The sequence below is a fragment of the Rhinatrema bivittatum genome, chromosome 2 (genome assembly GCF_901001135.1).
Source record: "Rhinatrema bivittatum chromosome 2, aRhiBiv1.1, whole genome shotgun sequence".
In the NCBI taxonomy this organism is placed as follows: domain Eukaryota; kingdom Metazoa; phylum Chordata; class Amphibia; order Gymnophiona; family Rhinatrematidae; genus Rhinatrema; species Rhinatrema bivittatum.
In genome coordinates, this window is record NC_042616.1 from 659402353 (window position 1) to 659423032 (window position 20680).

The 20680-nt window shown below is 40.8% G+C and overlaps 1 protein-coding gene across 11 annotated transcripts in view; it reads left to right on the forward strand.

Moving 5' to 3' along the window:
• CSPP1 (centrosome and spindle pole associated protein 1) overlaps positions 1-20680 on the forward strand; it is a 471676-nt gene that overhangs the window by 105500 nt on the left and 345496 nt on the right. For 7 of the 11 annotated variants that reach the window (XM_029591423.1, XM_029591419.1, XM_029591426.1 and 4 more), the window contains exons 5-6: positions 10739-10762; positions 14657-14737. The exons of 2 other annotated variants lie outside the window; for them this stretch is intronic. In XM_029591423.1, the coding sequence (XP_029447283.1) occupies positions 10739-10762; positions 14657-14737 (105 nt within the window). The remainder of the gene's footprint in view (positions 1-10738; positions 10763-14656; positions 14738-20680) is intronic. 2 more of the 11 variants (XM_029591425.1, XM_029591429.1) reach the window with 1 other exon arrangement.

Consider the following 20680-nt stretch of genomic DNA (forward strand, 5'->3'; position numbering starts at 1 on the left):
ATTCATATGAGGCATTAGCCAAAAAGGTTATCTTTAGTGCCATCTGAGCTGCATCCTCCAAGATTGTCCCTCTGCATTCTAAGGGACTTTTCTGTACGTGTTGAAACAAACACAATCCTGCCCTAGCAACAATACTGCTGCACACAGCAGCCCACAGCACCAAACCAAAAGCTCACTTAATCATAGTCTCTCTCTCTCTACTTATCCTGAGCATCCTTGAAAGCAAGGAATAGTGGTCCTCCTAGTGACAGTACAAATGAGTGCATTCACTTGAGGAAATTCAAATATGAGTGTCTGTAGTAATAAAAAGCCCTGCTCAAGAAAGAATTGGGGATTTTGCACTGGCTCGGAGACTTCATACTGGTTTTCAGTACTAATGCTACTGCTGCTTGCAGATCACTGTTGGGCTTGGGTCCATTCATAAGGGGAGTGGAGGGCTCAGTGTGTGTGGACTAGTGGAGATTGCCACTGCTCATGTCTGCTCACCCACTACTGAACCTACCCAAGGATAAAATGTTGCCTCTGTCTTCAGCCTACCTTTTTTTCCCACCAGTTGTCATCCACATTTGGCCTGGCACGAAAAGGAAAATGTTGTACTGACCCTAGCCTGGTGGTTTTTTTTTTTTTTTTTTTTTGGAGGAGTGACTAAAGAGGAATCGGATGCAGGAGGATGTTTGAGCGTTTGATCAGGTGGAGAAAATTGGCTGTGGATGATGAGAGAGAAGGAATGAAAGAAAATAGACTGGGGGAAGAGCTGGGGATGAGAGGAGATCAACTGGAGGGATGTGAAAGAAGGGTTGGAGAGGCCATGGCCACTCCGTGGAGGTTATCCCAGCCTTCATGGAAGCTTGATGCAACCGTATTGGCACTATCTGCCCATTCATTTGTATTCTTCTTTGTTTAACCCTCTTTCTATATGATTGAGCAAATACTCTAGGCCCTTTTCCTCATTTCTTCTATTTGTTATTCCTCTTTATCCAGTCAGACCAGACCAGACTAATGGGGTTATGCATACCAACCAGCAGATGGAGACAGAGATCAACAGGATAGCTGATGTCACTCCTTATATGCATCTATGCTGACACCAGCTTGCCAGTATTCTCTTTCTCCAGCAGATGATAGGCATACATATCGTGATATGGCTTGTGGCCTAGTAGGCTGAAAAGGAAGTCATGGAAGAGGTTCCTGAGGTGAAAGTTTACATCTCCCTCCCTTAATTGAACGGGGACCTTGTTTATACTGCCTTAAAATAAAAAAGATGACACATTCAGCTACTGAGGAGGAAGCTTCGTAATCTCTCTCTTAATTGAGAAGACCAGGGCCTGAAGCTTTTAAGAGGACTGGTGCGTTCCCCTCCTTCTTTCTCCTCACCTTTCTCTCGCCTCCCTATCTCCGCTTTTCTTTCTCCCTTGCTGGTTTTTAAATATGGCCAACAGCTTTAAAGTTAAAAAACAAAACAACAAAAAAAAACAGCAGGCGCTGCTGAAGAGGAGTGTTGCTGCTCAGCTGCTGGGAACTGCAGCAGCAGGAACTGAGCTGAGGGTTTTTCAGTGATATTTGGCTGAAGGAATGGAGCCTGAATATGTCGCCTCCCTTGGGATTCTATTTGGGGACCATGTGTTCTGGCAGCTGGGAGATAATGGTGCAGGAAAAGTGCATAGAGGAGACCGCACTCTTCACTACTTGTGGTTTCAAGAAAGTGCAAGCAGGGAGAGAGGGTGGATATTACTGTGGCTGACAGGGAGCTCTGGAAGAGTTTTGGAGTGGTGGATGAAACTGCACACACTTAGAACGAGGGGGTGGACTTGGTGTCTGTGGTCTAAATCAGTGGTTCTCTACCTTTTTCCCATCGTGCCACACATGACGGGCAACACTCACATGTGTGATACTGCTCATTTTAATCCACTGCAAAAATAAAAGTAATACTGGGCCTTTTTTATTGTTAAGAATGACACAAGGGAAAGATAAGTATTCTTTTTGAACAGAAATTACATAAATAGTAAACCTCCCATACCAGAACAACACCAACTTTCAGCACTCAAAGGCAACACTGAAAATATTATACCAGGCCTTAAAACACCAATACTCCTCCTATTTGGAAAACTGAACAAGCCAGGCTGCTATAGAGCCCTACACAGAAACTACACACTGGCAGAAATCCTCACCTCAGTCACATATGCAGCCCTCAAATAACAAAGAATAAAGAGACCATAAAGCATAAAAAGAAACATGCAGACCAAAACTGAACTGGAAACCACAATAAGCCAGAGACTTTGTATGCAGTGCAACAAAGGAAAAAGAGAAACATCACCAGTCCTCAAAACAAATCAAGAAATATTAATTCAATAGCAGTAAAACCATACTAACAAAAAAACAGATTATTTCAAAACAGCTGATGAATGTAATATCCAATAATTAAAAACTTATCAAAAATTTCCAGACACCAATAAAATATTTCAAAACAGCAGACACAAAGACCCAATAATTAAAAATAATGATAAAAAAATGCTCTGCTCTCTATACCTGGAAACAGTCGATTTCCAGGTGCCCTGAGATTGTTGTGAATTAGAGGGGGGGGGGAGGGGTTGCTTGCAACTTTCTTCTCTCTCTGTCATACACAAGCTCTCTCACTTACATAGGCTCTCTATCACACAGTTACACATATGCTCTCTCTCTCTTAAACACACAGGCTCTTAATCATATGTACCGTTTAAAATAGACCTGCTTCTTCAGTGGGTGGAAGTGAATTTGAATGTCCTCTCAGTGTTTCACATCTTAAGCGTGGACAGTGTGCAGGTGGACTACCTCAGTCACCATATGTTGGACCCAGGTGAATAGTCTCTCTCTCAAAGAGTATTTGATTTGATTGTCAACAGATGGGGTCTGCTAGATCTAGACCTGCTGATGACCAGCAGGAATGTGAAGATGCACAAGTTTTTCAGCTGAAACGGGGATGCTTTTTCTTCCAGGTCCGATGCCCTAGTACAAGACTGTACAAGACAGAAGCACTATTGTACCTGTTTCCCCCTTGGCTCATGCTTGGCAGGTTTTCTTTAGAGGGTCACATGTCTTTTGGGTCTAGTGTGGTGCTAGTGGCTCTGGATTAGCCACATCAGCCATGGTATGTGGATCTCAGGCACCTTTGTGGTCAACCCCTATGACTACCATTTCACAAAGAGTTGTGGTTCCAGGGTCCGATGTTTCTTGAGGATCTGGATCAAATTTGTCTTACAGTTTAGTCCTTGAGAAGGCCTGGTTGATGAAGAAAGGGTACTCTTAGGCTGTGGTGACCACTCTCTTGAAAACTAGGAGATTTTCCAAGTCCTTAGCTTATGGCTGCTTATGGCTAGTGTTTGAGGATTGGTGCTCTGGATATTAGTGTGCTCCTGGGAGTGGGTAAGTTCCATTAATTTTCAATTTTTCTCAGGAATCCCTTGCTAAGGGCTTGTCTCTTAACACATTGAGGGCTCAAGCTATCTCTCTTGCTATCAGAGCTGTATTCAAGGTAGACCATTGTCTTCTCATCCAGATGCATCTCGATTTTTGAGAGGTGTGCAGCATATTATGCCTATGCTTCGAATTCTGGTCCCAACATGGGATCTGAATTTAGTTTTGTATTTCTTGGCAGGAGCTCAGTTTGCTCCTTTAGTTGGTATCTCTCCAACTGCTTGAAGACTGTTTTCCTGGTCACTATTTGTTCAGCTTGGAGAATATCGGGAGTTACCAGCGCTTTCTCGTAGGGAACCTTTTCTATTGATTACATAGGATAGGGTTCAGATTTGTACAATTCCCTCCTTTCTTCTAAAGGTTGTTTTCGGGATTCCATCTCAATTAGGCGATCTCTTTGCCTGCGGTTTGTAATCAGTCAGATTTTGAAGACTTCTCCTCTCTTTGTCCCTTGTATGTGTGGAGATATCTTTTGTGATATCTCAAGATCACAAGTGCCTTAAGAAAATCGGACCATCTGTTTGTCCTGTGTAGTGGAGCGTGTAAAGGGGAGGTGGCCTCTAGGGCTACAGTCATGCGATGGATTAAGGAGGTAATTACAGCATCTTATATAGAATTATGTTGGTACTTTGCCGAAGCAAGTAAGGGCTCACTCGAAGGCAACTTTGTGGGCACAGTTGTGATTGATTTTGCCTTTGGAGATATGTAAGGTGGTGACCTAGTCGTGTTTGCATATTTTCACTAAGCATTACTGTTTGGATGTCAGGGCTAGAGAAGAGGCTTCTTTCGCCTTGGCAGTTTTGTGAGAGACTTGGGCAAAATCCTACCCTATAAGGGAGTAACTTGGGTATATCCCATTTGTCTGGACTGGTCTGACTGGTTGAAGAAAAAGATGAAATTATTTCTTACCTGATAATTTTCTCTCCTTGAATATAGTCAGATCAGTCCAGGAACCTTCTTATGCTGCTGGTATCTTAAATGTTTTATTCACTTTTTGCATTAAAAATAATGATTTTTGCAGAAAAGTAAGTGGAGTTAGGAAACATGGTGGATGTTTACACTTGGCTGCAGTTGAGTGATTTCATTGTTTGGAAACTCTTCATTTCTGTTTCTTTCCTCTTCTGGAAGTCCTCGGTTTGTTAAAAAAAACCAAAAAAACCCCCCATTATGTTTAGATTCTTGGTTGTGTTAAAGTTGTCCACAGTTAGTTTGTTACAGAAATACTGGCAGGCTGGTGTCAGCACGGATGCATATAAGAAGTATTGATCTCTCTCCAACTGCTGGTTGGCATGCATAAAATGTTTGTCTTGACTGGTCTGACTGTATTCAAGGAAAGGAAATGAACAGGTAAGAAGTAATTTCACCTTTCACACCTGCCATCACCACCGCACTCTGTGTCTTTTCCAAGTATTTTTACATTTTGTCATGGTTTTAGTTGGCACTATCTATAATGGTAAGCTATTTCAGCCATCTATCACCCTCTATAAAGTAGTTTCCTCAGTGTCCCTACCAAACTAGTCAGTGGGTTTTTTCTCTTGCCAGCAGATGGAAACATAAAATCTTCTTTCGCTGATTCTACTCTCTCTTAAAAGCTGGAGAAGCAGAGAACTTAGCCAGTATTTCTCTGTCTCCAGCAGATGGTGTGGATCATGGAGCAGCAAGAGAGAAGATAGACCTTAGGGATTCTATTTTCCCTGCAAGACTTGATCTTGTATCAAAAGGGGCTTCCAGGTGATGGATGTAGTAGCTGCTTCTTTCCCCTTGAAAACCCAGCCCAGTTATGTGGTTAGGGCCTCACAGCAAGTCCCTATCTTTGCTTAAGGCAATAAAAAGGAAAAGGTAGGAGGGACTGGCTTTGGAGAGCACCCATTTTGTGTTAGGTTGCAAATAAAGTTAAAAAAAAAAAAAAAGAAGTGAAGGAAGAAAAAGAGTGATCCACAGCACTTCTCAGACGAGACGTTTCCCGGACCTTGCCCCAGTCACATGGCTGGGGCAAGATCAGGTCAGTGCCATTTTGAATAATTGTGCTGACCAGGCCGTGTGCGAAAATGCGCCCCAACCCATTGCAGGACCCACAACTTTATTTTAAGTTTCTGGGGGCCGGGAAGATGTCCAAAGGGACTTCATTTGACACTTTTTTTGGGGGGGGGGGGGGAAAGGGGTGGGGGGGCTGGAGGACAACTTTAATGTTGGACTTTGGTGAGATGGGGGGGGGGGGGGCCAAGGCCATCACCGTGCAGCTACATTTTCCACATTTCTTTACTTTGGAGGCGTTGGGGCTGTCTCAAGTGGTGGCTCTGGGTTGAGCCCAGGGTCAGAACTGACCCTCCGCCCAACCTTTGATCAAGCTGTGGCATTTTTTTTGGGTTGGCTGGCACTTTAAATGTGAGGAGGTATTCTAACCCACTGGTAATGTGTACCCTGCCACTCAACCAGTTCGTCACCTAATTTACATCCCTGTAGCCTATTCCCATACTGTTCATCTTGCTTACCAGTGTTCTGTGCAGAACCTTACTGAAGTCTGGATAAGGAATGTGTCCACCTAATCCTCCCTGATCCACTGCATTTGTCAACTTATTAAATAACTCAGTCAGGTTAATATAAATAAGTTCATTTTTGGAATAATATTGAAACTTGGCTTGTTGCTAAAGTGCTTCTGACTGAATTTATCATTTTGGTTAGAGCACTTGTCACCACTTTGAAGTATGCCTTTTGTCTATAGCAGGGCTGTCGGATGGGGCGAGTGAGGTAGGCGGCCACCTGGAGCACCAATGAACCTTGTCAGGAGGTGGGATACCAATGCCACAGTAGAAACAGGAGCTGTTCAGTGCTTCTTCACAGCCGCTGGGTTGTGGCCATGTTATCTAAGAGGGACCAACCGACACTGCTCTGCCCAGTGACTGGTCTTGTCCTTAGAGGAGACTGTGCAAATCTTTTTCTTGAGGGCTACAAACCGTTTAATTTAAGACATATATTTATTTGCATATTATATTTCTTCTAAAAACCAGACTGGTCTGCATTCTTCAAAGACGAGTTTGCACACTTTTGCCTTGGAGGAAATGGAAGGGGAAGAGATTTTGCTTTTGAAGTAGTAAATTTTCAGTAAAAGTCTCCAGCCACAGCTGGAATGGTGGGGCTTCTGCAGCAGAGACTGCATGCTGGGGGCCTTGCTTCAGATCTTACTGACAGATGCCCTGGAAAGTCACAACTTCTGCTCCCTTTCACACAATGGGATTCCACTTGTGGACTGGAAACAGATCTGTTGTAAGGCATAGAGGTGGTGCAGTCGATGGTTTTAAAGTGTCTTTGTATTAAAAAATATTAAAATACTAAAGAATCATGATTGGACTTGTCTTCTTCTTTATTGACCCCAGGACTAAATCACCCAAATGTATCCTTTTTTGGGGATTTCTTAACCAATATTACTTTACAGTATAAAAAGTTGATTGTTATTGGTGATTTTAATATTCATAATGATTCAACTCCTAAAGATATAGGGGCGGATTTTAAGAGCCCTGCTCGCGTAAATCCGCCCGGATTTACGCGAGCAGGGCCTTGTGCGCCGGTGCGCCTATGTTCCATAGGCCTACCGGCGCGCGCAGAGCCCCGGGACTCGCGTAAGTCCCGGGGTTTTTCGAGGGGGCGTGTTGGGGGCGGGGCCGATCGGCACGGCGTTTTGGGGGCGGGATGCGGCGTTTCGGGGGCGGGCCCGGGGGCGTGGCCGCGCCCTCCGGAACCGCCCCCAGGTCGTGTCTCGGCATGCTAGCGGCCCGCTGGCGCACGGGGATTTACTTCTCCCTCCGGGAGGCGTAAATCCCCCGACAAAGGTAGGGGGGGGTCTAGATAGGGCCGGGGGGGGTGGGTTAGATAGAGGAAGGGAGGGGAAGGTGAGGGGAGGGCGAAAGCAAGTTCCCTCCGAGGCTGCTCCGATTTTGGAGCGGCCTTGGAGGGAACGGCGGCAGGCTGCGCGGCTCGGCGCGCACCGGCTACACGAAATCGGCAGCTTTGCGCGCGCCGATCCAGGATTTTAGCGGATACGCGCGGCTACGCGCGTATCTGCTAAAATCCAGCATACTTTTGTTTGCGCCTGATGTGCCAACAAAAGTACGCGAAGGCGCGCTTTTTGAAAATCTACCCCATATTCACTGTTTCAGGTATTTTATACAGCCATATTATAGAACAAATATTAAAGAACAAATACTAATACCAAGTACCGGTAACTTTTACTGTAGTAAGTTAACATCAAATGTGACAAATGATGCCATCCCATCCCTAATTTCGTAAGGCTCTCAACATCAAATAATTTTTTGAAGCCTGGTCACGAAAAGCCAATATTTTGATTTATGATTCAGTTAATGCATTTGCAAGCTCTTTCAACCATTCCTTATTGACTATGGAATAGGTTGCTCGTATACAATGGTGAAAGCCTACAAATTCTAATGGTTTGGTCCTTGGTTTGATAAAGAATTAACTGAGAAAAACAGCTTATTCAGCAGGCCAAATGTAAATGGCAAAAAGTTAAAACTTCTGAAAATGTTGAAAAATTTCATGATGCCCAAAAAATATTTATAGAAATTTTATATCACAAAAGAAAGGAATATTCTACCAAATTAAACAAATCTCCTAGCAGGCCTTATGAGTTGTTCCATCTAGTTCAGTCATTGATAAAACCATCAAAATTTAGAGTTCATGCTGTAAAAGTCCCAAAGTGTGAACCTTTTGCCAAACACTGTATAAAGTATCAGGCCTGCATTCTAAAATAGGACATCAGCAGTTTAGTACTGAGGACAGTCCATGGCATGTATCCACTGTTACCTGGTCAGAATTTCAACTGACACCAACTAAAGAAATTGGAAGTATTTTAGGCACAGCTAATTTGGATCCTTACCTGATTGCGTTGATTCTTAATAGTAAAAATGACCAGTTCTTCACCGACCTCTTTAAGAAAGTATTTACCCTAACGTTTTTAAGAAGGCCACAATTTGCCCAATAATAAAAAGAGGTTTACCACCTGATGATGTTTGCGCTAATTACCGCCCAATCTTGAATATTCTAACACTTAGTAAAATACTTGAAAAGGTAGTATTAACTCTGTTCACAGAATTCCTGATAGAACAAGAAGCACTTAGTCCTCATCAATATGATTTCCGAAGTGGCCATAGTATGGAGACACTTCTTGTTTCGGTATCTGATTTTCTTTTATGCGAAATGGATGCAAAACAACCGGTGATAGCCTTATTTTTAGATCTAAGACACAGTCCTACTCCCTTCTCCTTTCCTGAAGTCTACAATCTAGAATTTGAGGCCACGTCTTATCTTGGTTTACTTCTTTTCTTTTAGGTAGATTATTTCAAGTTAGATCAAATGAAGAAACATTGGAGTGGCATGAGTAGAAAGTAGGTGTACCACAGGGATCTGTACTATGCCACATTATTCAATATATATCTTTCCCTGCTATCAAAGATTTTAGAACAGCATGTCCCATTTTTTATAAGCTTTGCATATGATATCCAGCATTTTTTTTTCCTGTCATCATTGATACTCTGACTGCAGTACTACAGATTGATCAATGCCTGACTCATATTGAAACCTATATGCTAATGAATCAACTAATAATGAATACTCATAAGACCGAAGCAATGTGGATATCAACCAGTGCTGACTCCTGTACTGGCCTAACAGTAGATGGTAATTTTATTACTTTTTCAGATATTATACGTAATTTAGTTTTTCAGTTTGACACTTCTTTATCTGTATTGTTCATATTTGTTTTTTATTATGTTCAGGATTTTATAAATTAAAATTATTGAAATTTACCTTTGAATGATTTTAGAATCTTCATACAGGCTTTTCTATTGATTGTTATTGACTACAGGAATTCTTTGCTTATAGGGCTGCCAAAATATCAAATTCAGTCCATTAAGGTACTGCAAAATGCCACAGCTGGACTGATTACAGTCATATTAGAAATCATATTTCACCAGTTTTATTTCAGCTTCACTGGCTGCCAGTAGCTCAACATATTAAATTTAAAATTTTGATACTTTTAAAATTATTAGAGGAGAGAATCCCACTTATTTGTCCTATCTGTTTACATTCAGAAAATGATAATATTTTGACCACCCCTTCATTTAAAGAAATCCGGCTGCTCATGACATGTGCCTGGGCTTTTTCAGCCATTGGGCCTACACTGTGGAACACACTACCTAATTATCTGCGTTCCATAGTTGAAGTTAAGATATTCGTAAAAAATGTAAAGCTTTCTTGTTTATTGAAGCATTCCCTAATATGTGATGTTTTAATGTCTATTTTAATGTAATGTTTGTCTGATATTAAATATTAATATTGATTATATGAATTGCCTAGTACGATTATATTGATTAAGCAGTCTATGAGACATTAAAAAAAAAAAAATATATATATAGGAAATTTCCAGATGTTTTTATGCCAGTAAATCCATGTTTACATATATAAAAATGCCTTTTGAAAATTCTGCCCCCTTCCATGCCCCCTAAGTCTGAGTAAAAGTATGTGCACTGTTTCATAGTGCGTGTACTTCTTCCTTTGTGGAAGGCAAAATATACACAGGAAAATCATTTTAAAGGGCCAGTCTCTAAGTTACATCTGCTTTGAAGCAGGAGTGAAAATAATCAGTCCCCAGATTGTCAAAGGGAAACATTTGGGAGGCGGGGGGGGGGGGGGGGGGAGAGAATTTTCTCTTTGAGTCTTGCAGATCCTTGGGTACAGTTCTTCAAAATTGTCCTCAAGGGTCACCTAAGTTTTCTGTTTGTTTTTTTTTAAGGAAAAGGGGGCATGCTATACATGTCACCTTTTCCTTAAAAATATATAATTAAATATTTTATCAATATGATTTTGTAAGGGATTTTCGTGCTGCATTGCTTTGGTGTCTGAACAGACAAAACAGAGATCACTTGTAATGCCAGTTATCACAGCAAAAACTTCCTCTTTCTTCTGGAAGGTCTTGCCCTCATGCCTGCGTCATGCAGTGATCAGTAGCCTGAGGCTCACTGTCCAGGAGTGGTTCTTTGACTCAATGAAATTTTGTTTAAAGAGCCCATAATAAAAGAGCATCCATATTTAAGATTAAAAGAGGGAGATATTCATTTGGGTTTCTGAGGGAGTGCTAGTGGGGATCATGATGTGTTTGCTGATTGTGCCAGCAAAGTATTGGTGAATGTGTCTGACCTATTTAAAACAAACCATTTTTTTATTTGATGGTACTGGGTACTTCTGACTGAGTACATTTGTCTACTATCTTCCTGACTTTTAGGGACACTCACAGGCTAAAAAAAAGGTAGGAATCCTTGCTGGAAAATGTCTTTCAGCTGATTCTAATGAGCTTTCTGCTACTGTTGAAAATGATTAGAATAAAAGTGTGTTGGGACGTTTGTGTTCCTGTAACTGTGATTAACTCCATTTTTCTGTGCTCACTCACAAGCTTTGAATTCTGCTTTTTGCTGATCATTTGAATTGACACAGCCACCAGCCATATGTTTATCATAGCTCTGTCTCAGGTATTAAAACACTTTTTTAAAAATCCACATGAATTTCTTTACTTTGCTGGGTTTTTTTTTTAATGTAAACTTTTCTTGGGGCTCAATTTGTAAATTGAAAGAATAGCAACATTGTAAGCTTTTAATCAGCACTTTCAGTGTGATTTAAGTATACAAGCATAAAAACTGTTCAGATTTAAGGCTAAAATAATGGAAACTTAATTTATTTAAAAAAAAAAAAATAGAAGTGATAGGAAATTGTTCACTCTAACCTGTCTAGTTTTTAGTTACATTTGCTTTAAACAAGTTATCTGTTTTATTAATTTATAGTTGAACATTTTCTGGATGAAAAATTCTTTATAAATTTTCTATTTTCAGCTAATAATTGGTTTGAAATTCTTTCATAAAAATCAATAAAACCCCCCCCCCTAAATAATGAATATTTATGCTATCATTAAAATGTATATTATTTCTGAGATTGGATATCTAATTTTATGTGTTTGGCTGTACAGATTTGTATTTTATTGCATTTTTAAGATGTTGATGAATAGAAAAAATTAAAGGGCTAGATTAATTCCACATGTTTGTATCCTGATACCTGAAACAGACCATTTGCTGTGTCTGCTGCATCATAGAATCACTACAATTAACATTTTCCAATTTTAGTTAGCAGTTTGTCTCACAATTTGCTGATCTTTGCTTGTTTCATCTGCCATTTAGAAAATTAGCTCTCAGTAAGTTAAGTGAGAATCATAAACAGAAGGAAAGTAAAAAGATAAATGTGGTGTGTGTTTAGCTGTAATTTTGTCTGCATTAAGCTGCGCAGTGATTCTGTGAGGTCAAAGCAGCACATCAAACTGTAGCCAGCATAAAGAACTTGCATTAACTTGCTCCAGCATAAGTGTATAGCGCTATAATGTAATGCCGTACATGAAAATGCAGTCTCTTTTCGGAGAGCATTTTGCGTTATGCGCTCTTGTTCACCACTAGTAGTTTCAACCACTTTCACAGCATTGGTGTCCAGATCCTGAGAGAACATCCAGAGAGCATAGCACTACACCACCTCTCAATTAAGAAAAAGAGACTGCCTTTGTAAAAACAGTGGTAGTGCAGTAAATCTGGACCTAGGTATTTCAGTATAGTTGACATTTTGGCCAGCTATGTTGAAAAGCTGCTTTGAAAATACATTGGCTGCAGTCTGTCTTTAAAATGCTATTTTCAGTGCTTTTCTTTGCTGCATACTTGCTGCTTTGATGATTTTTCTGTTTAGCCTAAATCAGTTTTACATTTTTTTTTTGCTTAAAATACTAATACATGAAAAGTTTTGTAGTTGGTCTATTTTTCAGATATAATACATCTCAGCACCTTCATTCTAATTTGTTGCGTATTCTTGTATACTAATTTAATTACAGCAAAAATTTGTTTCTTCTGGCTTGCAACTGAAGGGAGCATTCCAACATAGCTGACTCAGATAGTTTTCTGTGTTGAAATGCTGTCTTAGTATGGAAAACTGTCCATTCTCAAAAGGAGAAAATAGATTTCTTGAGTCAGCTAAGGTTAAATGCACCTTTAACATTGTTCTTACTATTCATATGTTTGTTACAGACAAGAATAGAGGTAATCCAGAGAAGGGCTACCAAAAATGGTGCAGCATCTGCATAAAAAATCCATTGCGATGACACCTAAGGGTTTCTCTGTGTAAACCCTAGAGGGGAGAAGAGACTAGGGGAAACAATAAGAGGCATTCATATACCTCAAATGTATAAATAATGTAAAAGGAGCAATCCTTTTTCAATGGAAAAGAAATACTAGAGCAAGAGGTCATAGTTTGAGGCTGAAAGGAGGTAGACTTAGGAGAAATTAGATCATATTTCTTCACAGAAGGGGTTAATGGATATTTGGAATAGCTTCCCATTAAGATGGTGAAGGCAAAAGCAGGGTCCGAATTCAAGAAAACCTGGGTTAAGCTCAGCTGATTGGAAGGAAAGTGGCAAGAATGCTGGATATTGAAAAGAGTCTGCTTTTGCAGTCAAGAGGAAAAATGGACAGGCTAGATTGGCCTTGTGGTTGTTATTTGCTGTCATAGTCTATTTTGTGTTTCTTAAAGGACAGTGGTTTTGTCACTTCTCCTGAAGTTACTGTATAGCCTGAATTTTGGAGTATAGCAAGTAGCAAGCAAAACCATGGCCTTGCTATTGTAAAAATCTGAGAACCTGTGGTCTGTATGCATGTATTCCAACAAGTATTTGTAAGTCCTTTTTGCTAGAATGTGTGATTTGCTAATGAGATGTCATCAGATTGTGCAGTCCATTGGCTTGGAGTGGTTTGTGCTTGTGTACATGAATCACATTTGATTTAGTTTGTGCTTCGGGTTGATGTAACCCAAGTTGGGTGCTCATGCCCCAGAGACAGACATATCGATTGCATAAAGTTTGAACATTCCCAGCTTGGCTATGTATTCAGTGTCGGAAACATAAATATAATTTTATATAGTGCCACGACTGTAAGCATTGCTGTAGTATACATTTAGAATGGTTGCTTCTGTAAGCATAATGTATTTAATTGACTTACTCAAGTCACAAAGTGAGTAGACGGATGCTGGAATCAAGTCAGGTTTTTAGTGCTATTATACTGTAGAGCTAGCATAACATTCATTCTTGAATTTTGGGAGGGGAGAAAAAGAGCTATGGAGGAAAATAGGTGAATCAAAACATGGGAAAACATCACAAGATATTAAATAATTTTAATTTCTATTTAGGAAACATTTCTGTTGATTAAAAGTTAAAAACAAACTGTACTGCAAAACCAAACAAGTTATACTCTTAAAATATATAAAAGTGATTGGCCTCATTGCAGCACAGGAAACCAGTGTCCTGGTTTCTCTTGTCTGTTGTGGCTAAAGGAATAGAGCACATGAAGGATGGATGGAAGACAGTTCAGTGCTCTTCATGGTCAGTACACTGGAGCACAGGATCTGAAATTACCTAGGTAATCTTTCTGGAGATGGAGTACCAAGAGATAAACTGGGAGAAAATCTAAACGCCTATAATCAATATAGCCAAAAGAGGTCTTTGAAATGAAAGGAACGTTTGTATAATATCCTACTAAACCATATTAGAATGTCTGATATTTGACTGTTCCTTTTTAACCTTATTGGAGTTATGTTAGGTGACATAGTCTAGTTGGAAAGATGTTTCAGGATGATCTTGTCTTCCTTTGGACTTGTCACAACATTAGATAGCATTCTGAGTGAGAAATATAAATTTGATAGGCAATGATTATTGGATGCTTTTGCTTAACACTAGGCAAATCTTATTTTCTTTATCTAGTACAACTGTTCACTTCTGAAAGAGTGCAGCTGTGCATAGAAAAGCATCAGTTTGAAATAACACAGCATGCTAAGAAACTGTCAGGTGTCCCATAGGTTTGACAGCCAGATGATTTGGAGTCCTGATGGTTTCAGCTTCCGAGGATGCTTCTAATGGACCTCTGGCTTGCCTCTTCATGGCCATAAGCTGGAGGGGCAGGAAGCTGAAAGAACTTTGTACAATAGTATAGATTTTCATTTTGACAGTTGTATGTTTGTAATTGGTCACTGTTGCGTAGGCTGCATGTACTGTGGGAGCAAAGAATGAATAAGGAATATTGAAACAAGAATGATTGCTAAATTGTCTACCTTTTTATTTTGTTTATAGAAAAATTTTAGGAGTACAGGGGAAGTAGATCCATTTACTCAAGGGCTGTCTCTTCCTATTGGAGAGAGGTTGTCTGCTAAGGTAAGGGCATAGGAATAAATGCCAAATACAAATTCTGCTGAACTGTCATACTTGTTCTGCAATTAAATCACTTACTGCTGTTTAATGTGAAAACTACCCACTCATGTAGCAAGAGTTCAAAGGCGCTTTGTTTATGGTTTACACACAACAAACAGATGAGCTCTCTTGAGAACTATGGAGTAGACTAGAAAAAGATAAAGTACAGATAAATTGCTTTAACAATTAGTAAATGCTTTAACAATTATAGCAACTGCACTTCTGGCTCAAAATGAAATGTTATAGAAAATGGAGGTACAGCTATTTAAAGTAGGAAGACAGTGTTGATTGCATAATAGAATATTAATAATTTAATAACAATTTTGATTTTTAACCTACATTTTCAAATAATGCTTCAGGTAACTTTGAGCATTATTAGCAATTCAGGTACAACAATAATCTTTCTAAAAGTTTATAATCTTAATTGGTTACCTAGGGAGATGGAAAATAAAGTGACTTGCCTAAGGTTATAAGGAGTAACCTAGTAACTGACAGCAGAAAAAAAAACCTTATGATCCATCCAGTCTGCACAGTAAGGGTTTTTTTTTTTTTTTTAGATTTTTAGAATCACCTGTCTTTTCTTGCATACCTTCTGTTAAGAGTAGTAACTGTTGTCCATGCAGGTTACCCCAGTTAATACAGTTTACCCCTTTTCTTCATTTCCATCCTTTTACCATCAGGGATCCTCTGTGTTTATTCCATGCTCTTCTGAATTCCATGACCGTTCTTGTCTTCACTATGTCATCCGGTAGAACATTCTATGTATCCACTACACTTTCTGTAAGAAATATTTTCTGAAGTTTCCAGAGTCTCTCCTTGGAGTTTCATATTATATCTGTTAGTTCTTCAGTTTTCTTTCCACTGAAAAAGACGATTCCTATGCATTATTAATACCCTTCAGGTATTTAAAAGTCTGTATCATATCTCCACTGATCCTCCTCTCCTCCAGGGTGTACATATTAACGTTTTTCATTCTCATCTTATAAGTCTTTTGGTGAAGAGCCCACAATATTTTGGTCACTTTCTCTGGACCAATTCCGTTCTGTCTCTAACCTTTTTGAGATACGGTCTCCAGAACTGAACACGGTATTCCATGTCAGGGCTTACAGGGACTTGTGTAGGGAATTACCAGTTCCTCTTTCTTGCTGGCTATACCTCTTTGTGTAGGCCAGATCCCTCTGGCCCTAGCCAATGCCTTGTCACATTGCTTCACTGCCTTGAGATCATCATGCACTATCACCCCGAGGTCTTTTTCTTGGTCTGTGCATATCAGTCTATCACATAGAGCTCCTTTATATTTCTGCAACCCAAATGCATGACACTACACTTCATGGCATTGAATCCTTGCTGCCAAATCTTCTTAGATCCACTTTTCATTCTCTCTCCTCCTTCAGGCTGTTGCAGATCTTAGTGTTGTTTGCAAAAAGACAAACTTTTACTTCTAACCCTTCTGCTGTGTTGCTCACAAAGATATTGAACAGAATCGTTCCCAGAACCGATCCTTGAAACATTCTTCTCTCTCCAGAGTAGGTTCCATTTACAGTTGTGCTCATAAGTTTACATATCTCTGGCAGAATTTGTAAGAAGTATAATATTTTAAGAAAACATTTATTTATTTATTTAAAAACTTTTTTATACCGGCATTAGTGGGTACATCATACCGGTTCACATACGAACCAAAGGTGGAAAATACATAAAACAGGGACAAGGGGTGGGACCAGAAAGAGGAGAGGAGGCCGAAAGAAAGCACATAGAGCAATTAATAATGTATAAATAACAGGATAAATGTCAAAAAGCTATAAGTATAACTAACAGGAGAACACTTTCAAAAGCTATATACATGGGTTCAGGAGAACACTATCAGAAACTATATACATGGGTTCAGGTCAAATGATAACGCAACTTCAGGTTAAGGTGATAGAGAGCTAATCTGGGTAAGCCTGATTAAAGAGCCATGAGTGATCAGACAAAACAAGTCTGTTATTTTTAATGTGTTTCAAATTTATGTTCAAACGATTTTTATTGGTTTCATTCTTACAACAGATAACCAGAATAACTGTGTGTAGGTGAGGCTCTGACCTTATTACAATAAGAACATAAGAAAATGCCATACTGGGTCAGACCAAGGGTCCATCAAGCCCAGCATCCTGTTTCCAACAGTGGCCAATCCAGATCATAACCAGGAATCCTGGCCATCCAAGGTATCCCCCCTCCCCCCCCCTGCCAGTACCAATGTCATCTTCTATCATCTTGAAACGAGAGGAGTCTCATGGAAAAGTAGGCTCAGGAGAAGGTCCCCAGTTCTCAAAGAGGTAACCAATCAGTCATGCAAAACCAAGCTGAGCGCTCGAGGCGGTAGATACTGCAAGTAGGAATTCCAAACGGAGAGGAATAGGCATTGCTGTCGAGGTGATTCCCGCGCCGTCAGACTCTCCATGGTCATCAATGCGTGTAATTGGTTTTTCCATGCCAAAAAAGACGGAGAGTCCGTTGAACGCCACAAGGACAAAATTATCTTTTTCCCCACTAAGCCAGCTTTCTGCAGCAAAAGGCGGGAGCCAGGATCTCGAATCCGAATTGGGGAAATGCAACCAAATAATAGCCACATAGGAGATACAGGGAAAGCCACATCTAATATGTCTGCCAGAAAGTCCGCTACCCACTGCCAAAAACGTCGCACCAGGGGGCAAGACCAAAAGGCATAAGATAGGGTACTGGTGGGAACAGCACAGCGGGTACAGGCGGCGGATTGTGATATGGTTAATTGACATGCCCTTTGAGGGGACACATATGCACGGCATAGAAATTTAAATTGCAGTTCCCTATAGTACATACTGGTAAAGATCCTGGCTACACGCCGAAAACACATTCGCAAAATATGGTGGGTTACCACAAAGTCCCCATCCCGATTCCAACGGGTGTCCAAAATGGAATATGCATCTAAAGGAGCCAAACAGCGAAGATACTTATGATATATAGACAAAGACGGGACTTTGGTGCGTTCAAAGTGAAATACCTTATCCAAGGCGGAAAACACCGAGGATTGCCTAGTGACCCCAGGTAATGTCTGAATATAGTGACGGATTTGTAAATATGGGAAAGTATGAGAGGGCCCCAGGCCATACACCCGGTTCAGTTCTCCAAAATCTATAATCGTCCCCTCTCGGGAGAACAAGTGTCCCAGACTGGTTATACCTTTAGAGACCCACAATCGAAAGTAACTCGATTGAGACCCTGGAATGAAGTCTCCATTTCCCATGATGGGAAGGAAATGGGCACCCACCCTGGGAATCTGTAGTAGTTTGGTCAACCGCAGCCACGTTTGTCGAATTGGGTTGAGCAAGGCAGATTGTGTTAAGAAAGTGGGAAGACAAGAGGGTCGGGATTGCAAAACATAAGTAGGAGCACAGGGGTAAGATACCGCAGTGTCTGCGATCAGGGGGACAAAGTAAGATTGGTCTAATAACCAATTCCGGATTACTCATAGATTGCAAGCCAAATTATAGAGAGCTAAATTCGGGAGCCCCATATCCCCAACAAGCATGCAGCCAGGGGAGAGGTATCCGAGATTTCCCTCCCCGCCAAATAAAGTGTCTGATGACACTGTTCAGCTGAGTTAGATCCTTCCGTGTCAACCATAGGGGCACATTTTGCAGAAGATATAACCATCTTTGCAAGATAGCCATTTTAAATAAGTTTACATGGCCACCTAAGGAAAGAGGCACATTACCCCAGATCTGTAAGGATTCCTGTGTGTCGCGTAACATCCTCGGTATGTTTGCCTGATAGATAAGTTCAGGATCAGAGGGAATGAACACACCTAGATAACAAATATGATTATCATCCCATTGTAGGGGGAAGGAATCCAACCATTGCTCTTTCAGAGTTGCTGGGTATGCCAAAGCAGAGGATTTGGATTCGTTCAATCTCAGCCCCGAGAAAACCCCAAAGCTCCAAATCAGCTGTAACAGGGGGGGGGGGGGGGGCAGGGAGGTTTGTGGAGAGGTGATGAAAACCAACAAATCATCCGCGAAAGCGACACATTTGAAAATGTGTCGTCCCATGCGGACTCCCCGAATTTCAGGTTGGGATTCTATAGCCAGCAAAAGGGGTTCCAGTTGCAGGATAAACAGTAATGGGGACATGGGACAGCCCTGCCTTGTACCCCTGGTCACAGAAAATGGTTCAGCTTGCGCCCCGTTAGCTGGAACCAAAGCCTTGGGATCGTGATACAAAAGTTGAAGTGCCTTAGTGAAAAAACCTTCGAAGCCCATCCTTTGCAATATGTAAAAAAGATAGGGCCACTCCACCCTGTCAAAGGCCTTTTCAGCGTCAAAACTGATCGCCAAATACAGGTGTGACATTTGTTGGCTAATAGTCATGGCCGTCAATACTCTGCGTATGTTAGTCAAAGCATATCGTTGGTGCACAAATCCCACCTGGTGATCTCCAATCAATTCAGGAAGAATAATTGCCAGGTGATCAGCCATTACCTTGACTAGTAATTTCTGATCATAGTTAAGGAGAGAGATGGGCCGATAAGATGCCGGGGAAAGTAAGTCCTTACCTCCTTTTGGGATTAGAGTAATGTGTGCCAGATTTGTGTTAACTGGGAACGAACCTTGATCAATTAAATCCGTAAAAACTGAGGCCAGGGGGCGGGAAATCTGTGCTTCTAAAAGCTTAAAAAACTCCGCTGTATAGCCATCAGGCCCTGGTGTCTTAAAACATTTGGAGCACATTATGGCAAGCTGGACTTCCTCCTCCGCGATAGGCCTATTAAGCCCGTCCCGTTGTACAGTGTTAAATATGGGAGCAAAAGCTTCATAAGAACATAAGAAATTGCCATGCTGGGTCAGACCAAGGGTCCATCAAGCCCAGCTTCCTGTTTCCAACAGAGGCCAAAACCAGGCCACAAGAACCTGGCAATTACCCAAACACTACGAAGAACCCATGCTACTGATGCAATTAATAGCAGTGGCTATTCCCTAAGTATAATTGATTAATAGCCATTAATGGACTTCTCCAAGAACTTATCCAAACCTTTTTTGAATCCAGCTACACTAACTGCACTAACCACCTCCTCTGGCAACAAATTCCAGAGCTTTATTGTGCATTGAGTGAAAAAGAATTTTCTCCGATTAGTCTTAAATGTGTTACTTGCTAACTTCATGGAATGCCCCCTAGTCCTTCTATTATTCGAAAGTGTAAATAACCGAGTCACATCTACTCGTTCAAGACCTCTCATGATCTTAAAGACCTCTATCATATCCCCCCTCAGCCATCTCTTCTCCAAGCTGAACAGCCCTGACCTCTTCAGCCTTTCCTCATAGGGGAGCTGTTCCATCCCCTTTATCATTTTGGTTGCCCTTCTCTGTACCTTCTCCATCGCAACTATATCTTTTTTGAGATGCGGCGACCAGAATTGTACACAGTATTCAAGGTGCGGTCTCACCATGGAGCGATACAGATGCATTATGACATTTTCCGTTCTATTAACCATTCCCTTTCTAATAATTCCTAACATTCTATTTGCTTTTTTGACTGCTGCAGCACACTGAGCCGACGATTTTAAAGTATTATCCACTATGATGCCTAGATCTTTTTCCTGGGTGGTAGCTCCTAATATGGAACCTAACATTGTGTAACTACAGCAAGGGTTATTTTTCCCTATATGCAACACCTTGCACTTGTCCACATTAAATTTCATCTGCCATTTGGATGCCCAATCTTCCAGTCTTGCAAGGTCCTCCTGTAATGTATCACAGTCTGCTTGTGATTTAACTACTCTGAATAATTTTGTATCATCCGCAAATTTGATAACCTCACTCGTCATATTCCTTTCCAGATCATTTATATATATATATTGAAAAGCACCGGTCCAAGTACAGATCCCTGAGGCACTCC